This window comes from Carassius auratus, chromosome 19 (genome assembly GCF_003368295.1).
Source record: "Carassius auratus strain Wakin chromosome 19, ASM336829v1, whole genome shotgun sequence".
NCBI classification, from domain to species: Eukaryota; Metazoa; Chordata; class Actinopteri; order Cypriniformes; family Cyprinidae; genus Carassius; species Carassius auratus.
In genome coordinates, this window is record NC_039261.1 from 6,276,788 (window position 1) to 6,282,787 (window position 6,000).

Below are 6,000 nucleotides of genomic sequence, written 5' to 3' on the forward strand. Positions count from 1 at the left end.
AATCCCATTGACAAAAAGAATTGACTCAAGATATCGAGCACTGCTGATGCGCCTGTGTGTGTGGCCCAGATAATTGTGCTCTTTGTACTTTGCATTTCAATCAGCGGAGAAAGAATTTGACCAAATCAACAGCAGTGTCGTGTGGGCCGGCCAAGTGAATTGTCTACCAAGAGAATAGCAATGCTGGGTTAGAAAGGTTAAGATAAAGTTGCTTTGAACAAATTCCTCTTTGATCAGGACTTTGAATTGAATGCTTTTCTGTGGGAAGTCACTGCCGCTTTTGAATGAGCTGGTTATTGTTCTGTTTTATCATTGTGTTCCTCTGTACAGCTCTACCTCTTTGTGAGAGATGGTCTAGGCTTTTTTTATAAAGAAGATACTAGGTCTCGCAAACATGAATACACATCATTACGTTTTATACACATTCATTAACGACAAATTTCCACAAAAATGTTTTCAGTAGGAAAACCGTTTTCTCAGTGTGCTTTTGTCTATTTCTTCTGTGAAAAGATAAAGAAAAAAAATCTATATACATGTTATTTCACTCTGGCTGAGAAGATGGACGGTTCTTAAAACAAAGAAACCAATATGTGTACCACAGACTCTCTGTGCCTTATTCCCGGGCCCTGTAGTGTGATTTATGGTGACCACATTTTGGGCCCTTTTCTAGCCCTCTCATCAGTATGGAGAAACGGTCACAGCCAGGCTTGTACTGACGCTCAATGCTGGTTGCCACAGTGCTGGTAAACCACTCCACAAAGACCAGAGAGCACAAAGGAACACGATTAGCACTACCACAAAAACCTCTATAGATAGTTAACACACATTGATTCAGATTATATTGTCAATTGATAGTGTATTCTAATCTGTGCTATTCAAATTTGGCATCGGGGAGTTTCAGACTGAATTTAATTTAATTTCTTAGCATTATCATAATTATAAAATATTTTCATATTTTAATGTTCCACTTCAGGTTTAGGGGGTTTGTGGCATCAAAAATTCTTGGAACTATCTCTCTCCATAATCTCCATAACTGTGAAGCAGACACCTCCAAATGCTCTTTAAACTGAATAAACTGTGCTCCATTACACCGCTTATCTGGAAATATACCCGATTACAGCATTCATTTGATGATTAACTGCTGCCATGATTACTAGAATATGCACACAAATGCCACTCTTAATAAAATCCTGTTCAATAGTGCAGAGTTAATTGCACTTTGCAAATGAGTGAGTTTTGTGAATGGGGAACAATGTATGAATAACCTAATTGGCATAGAATGTGAGAGTGTTTGTATTGAAAAGAATGACAATTACATAATTTAAATAAACGCTTATGCGCGTACGGTTAGTGTTTCTTGCACTTGAATACTCCCAGAACTATTTAGTCAATTTGCTCCTTTGCAGGTGATGCAGCTGGGCTCCTGAGAATGAACCTGTTGTTGGAAAGTTTCTGCGGTGCTTTAAAATGTCATAATGTGGCTCTACAGAAACGGCTGAGTCTGCAGTTCATTATGAATGCTCGGTTGTGGAGCGAATATTACTTGTAGCTGCCGGGCTTGCGTCTGCGCCGAGTCTTTGATGAGAAGGTTAGGCTGTGTATAATACGTGTTAAGGCAGAAAATATTGACTTTCAGATTTCAGCAGTAAGCAGTGGAAACAGGGAATACTCATTCATCGTGTGGCAAGATGGCCAGTTTACTAGTTTCAAACACATTACTGAAAAAAAAAAAATCGATTTCATAGCCTCTGGTCCTTTGAGTTTAGGGGTTTGAGAGCACGAAAGCCAAAAACACTTTCTGTCTTAATCTCCATTTTTAAGACTTCTCTTTTGCTTAAATCTCTGCAGATAGGGGTCTCTGCAGCCAAATCCACCTCCTTGACCGATGACTTATACCTGGAGGAGGCCGGGTCAGGAGGCTACCCTGAAGATGACGACGACTTCACTTCTGGATCAGGATCAGGTAAGAAGTTCCTCATTGATTCTAGGTGCACAATCTGATCCCTTCATGTTGGATATTGCAGTTGAAGCACAGATTGTGTTGGTCTTTCAGGAGCTGGAGATGGAGTTGAAGTCATCGGGAAACCTGTCACTGTAAAAACATTATTCTTCGTGCCTAAAGCAGAGCCCACTCAGGACTCCACCAAAGACTTCACACCGAAAGTGGAGACATCTACGTCACGCGATGTCCCCGAAGACAAAAATAAACGAGTGAGGATACAGGTGGGTACCAGCTGTTATGTGCTATTATCACCCGTCTCAGGGGATCCGATCACCAGTTTAGTAATAAGGGCATAGAAGGTCCTATGTATCTGATCACCTGAAACCGAAACCAGGTGTAAATGGGGTCTCTTGGACACAAGTGGATCTATGAATGTAAATTACATTGTGTAGTCATGCAGCCAGCACAGAGCCCTCTGCTGTCATAAAGTCATCCATCACTCCAAATTGAGTGTAACGCATCCTCTTCTTCACTTTCTTTAGGTCCCAGTCCCAGTCCCTACCACAGAAGACTCACGTAGGAACCCAGTCACTAGCACCACCAGCCTCCCTCGATCACCCCTGGATGTCCAGTCAGAAAATCTCTTCCAGAGGACAGAGGTTTTGGCAGGTCTGTAAATTATCATTTATAAATTGATACTATCAAAACACTTTTGAGTATTTTTAGAAGATGCCATAATTTGTTTGACCAAGAAATGCTGCAAAATATTGTAAATTCTCTCTCTCGCTATATATTATATATATATATATATATATATATATATATATATATATATATATATATATATATATATATATATAATTAAAAAATAATAAATATAATTTGTCACATGATCCTTCAGAAATAATTCTAATGTTTTTTTTATGCTCAAAAACATTTCTTATTATTATCAATGTTGAAATCAGCAGAAACCACAATATATTCTTTGATGAACTGATTGTTAAACACAGTTTTTTGTAATATTTTTGTAATGATTTAAAAGTATCAATTTAATGCATCCTTGCTGAACATTATTATTATTTTTTGATATTACTAGTAATAATAATAGCAATAATAATAATCTTACTGACACCGTTCTGAATGGTAGTGTACATAAATGTTTTTATAATAATTTTGCTACTAAATTAGAAATTCTTGCTTATAATTAATTCCTGCTTCTAATGCATGGTGCTGTGGTGTGCACTTTCATAAACTTGATTTGCAGCCCTCACGGGGAGTTTCAAAGGTTTACTACACATTTCAACTAGAACGCCCACTTTATCTTTTGTCTTAGGAGAGATATAAAAAAACTTAAAGAGCATGTTACCATACAACTCAATCAAAATAAAACATACATTTCTCAATGTTTAAAGGTCAAATTCTTAAGTTAAGCACACTCGGTTTTAATATCCTGCGATGAGAAGGAAAAAATGTCTTCCTGTCTTCTTCCACACTTCCTCTCGCTCAATCTCTTGGCCCTCCAGCAGTGTTGAGAGGTTCCTTATTGAATTATTTGATTACTGGCCATAATCGGAGTCTGCTTCGTATGAGCCACAGACTCCCAGATGGCACTTTAGTCACGTAGTCGGGCAGGAATGAGATTTCACATGTACCGTGAGAAAGCAGCATCTCAGCTATGTCTGCTCATCTTCATTGAAGCAAACGGACTCATTAGGCCTTCTTAAATCCTCTGTTCCAGCTGTCATTGCGGGTGGAGTTATCGGCTTCCTCTTTGCCATCTTCCTCATCCTCCTTCTGGTGTATCGCATGAGAAAGAAGGACGAAGGCAGCTACGACCTCGGGGAGAGGAAGCCGTCTGGAGCGGCCTATCAGAAAGCTCCCACCAAGGAGTTTTACGCATAGACTCACTCATGTACAAACCAGCTTCACCAACCTGAGTGATCAGTGACTACAACAAACTCATTCTGCATAAAAAAAAGAATAAACATACGACATGATTGAGGAAAAAAATTAATAACATAAAGGAAAGCTTTTGCATAGAGTATTGTAATTAAGACCTTTTCTTTCCTCTTTTTTTTTAATGAAAAAAGCAAGCATTGCTTATTTTATGGCAAATCTCTCTGTATGTAAACATTATTTTCTCTGTGTATTTGAAAAGGCTTAAAAGAAAAAAAAAACATCTCTAAGGGTGAGGACATCCGCATTTTTAGTCGCTGACTGCTTTTTAACTGTAGCAGTATGTATTTGTAAAAACAATTTTAAAGTGGAATAATTGAATATAATTGTTCTGTACCAGTCCTGACTTCATTTCTCATCTTTTTTTTTTTTTTTTGTCCTAGCATGTCTGATGTTGATCATAAGTGTTTCATTAATTTATCATTTTCTCAGATGTTGAAAAATGCCTTTCTGTAGTTTTCCGAACTCTGTCTAGTAACTCTTAACGAGTCTGTAAATGCTTTCTTCCAGGTTGCAATGTTCATTTTATTATTGCAAAACACGTAGTACACTTTTTTTTTTTTTTTTTTGGTGCTTAGAACTGAAAATACGTCAAAAGACTCATGTCTTGAAAAATGAGTTACATCTGCGCCTGAGTGTTTGCGGGCTAAGAAAAACAACCAGTGCCATCTTTCATCCATTCTCATCTTGGCGACTCTAAAGCTTCTCACATGGTTGAAAAGAGGCTGATTTATCGGACTGATGAGCCCAGAGCCTGTCCTCTGTGATGAGAGCTTGTGGTAGCTCATACTGTGGATCTGACACGGCCTGCCCACCTCCAGACATGCATTTCCTTTGATCAGAGCGCCGTTCTGATGTTTCAGTGATGAAAAGCTCACATTTATTCTCACGTCACACTGCAGTAATCTGTTCTGTTAGTTCCATGAAGAGAGTAGACCTGATTTTTTTTTTTAAATTACCAATACAGGCTTTGCTTTCCTACTGGGCCTGAACAAACTAGCAACTTGGAATCACTTTCATTGAAATCATAAATTTTTTAACAGTTTCCACTAGTTCGGGATTGTTTGAAAAAGCTGAAGTTGGAGTGCTGTTAATGTATCTCTTCAGTGCTCATCAAAAACCATTATGGAGGCCAGTAATGTCCCATACGGATCAGTGTGATCAAACTCACGCTCTCTAGATCCCTAAAAAGGTTGTGAAGTTGCCTTGAGAAGCTTGACTCCCCATGTATCTTTCCTTCCTTGCCCTGTTTATGTACCCAACTGTGACCAACACCCAAAAGTGACTGTACTGACCCTTACCTAATCTAAGCTGGAGCTGAACGAAGCAAGGTACTGAGCAAACGAAGGCAAACCCAAAGACTCATTTGATTTCCACATTGCTGTGTATTCCTTTGGCCACATTTGAGTTTTCATTGTTAGCTGTTAGTTTTTGTTTTTGAGTAGACATCTGACCTTCGCATCCAATTACTTATTCATGTATGGGAAAAATATATATAGAATTATATATTAATGTATATTCACAAATGTTTAAAACCTTGCCTTAAAAGTGCCTACCATTTGGAAACGTGCAAATGTCTGCCGTTTAGACGCGATGTGTACGCCAGAATAGTTCGAGTGATCGGTATTGTGTTAGCACAGCAGACTGAAATGGTAACTTTTTTTAGTTGTACATAAAGCAGACAGTATTGTACCTGTAAGTTAAAACAACACTACTGAATAAACATTGTGGCCTAAATGTTCTGGTCTTCTTTTCTTTTTTTATCCATTTATACAGACATCTATTTATTAAAATGTATGCCTTTGATCTATCTATCTATCTATCTATCTATCTATCTATCTATCTATCTATCTATCTATCTATCTATCTATCTATCTATCTATCTATCTATCTATCTCTCTGTCGGTTCTATTGCTATATCGTTCATTCCTTTTATGGTTCATTCTATCTATCTATCTGTCTGTCTTTCATACGTTCATTCTGTTGTTTGTTGTATCGTTGCAGTCATTGCATATGAATATAATCATATGAATAAATGTGTGTCCGGCATCTCTTGCAAGGACTGTAAAATGGGAACTGAAGGGATTTCTGCCGAAAGTGTT

The 6,000-nt window shown here is 37.9% G+C and overlaps 1 protein-coding gene across 1 annotated transcript in view; it reads left to right on the top strand.

The window, feature by feature from the left end:
• The window catches only part of LOC113119248 (syndecan-2-like), a 31,372-nt gene extending 25,737 nt beyond the window's left edge, over window positions 1–5,635 (top strand). Inside the window, exons 2-5 of the mRNA XM_026288557.1 lie at window positions 1,849–1,963; window positions 2,054–2,223; window positions 2,485–2,611; window positions 3,681–5,635. Of these exons, the coding sequence (XP_026144342.1) occupies window positions 1,849–1,963; window positions 2,054–2,223; window positions 2,485–2,611; window positions 3,681–3,844 (576 nt within the window). The 3' untranslated portion in view covers window positions 3,845–5,635. The remainder of the gene's footprint in view (window positions 1–1,848; window positions 1,964–2,053; window positions 2,224–2,484; window positions 2,612–3,680) is intronic.
• Window positions 5,636–6,000: the final 365 nt, after the last annotated feature.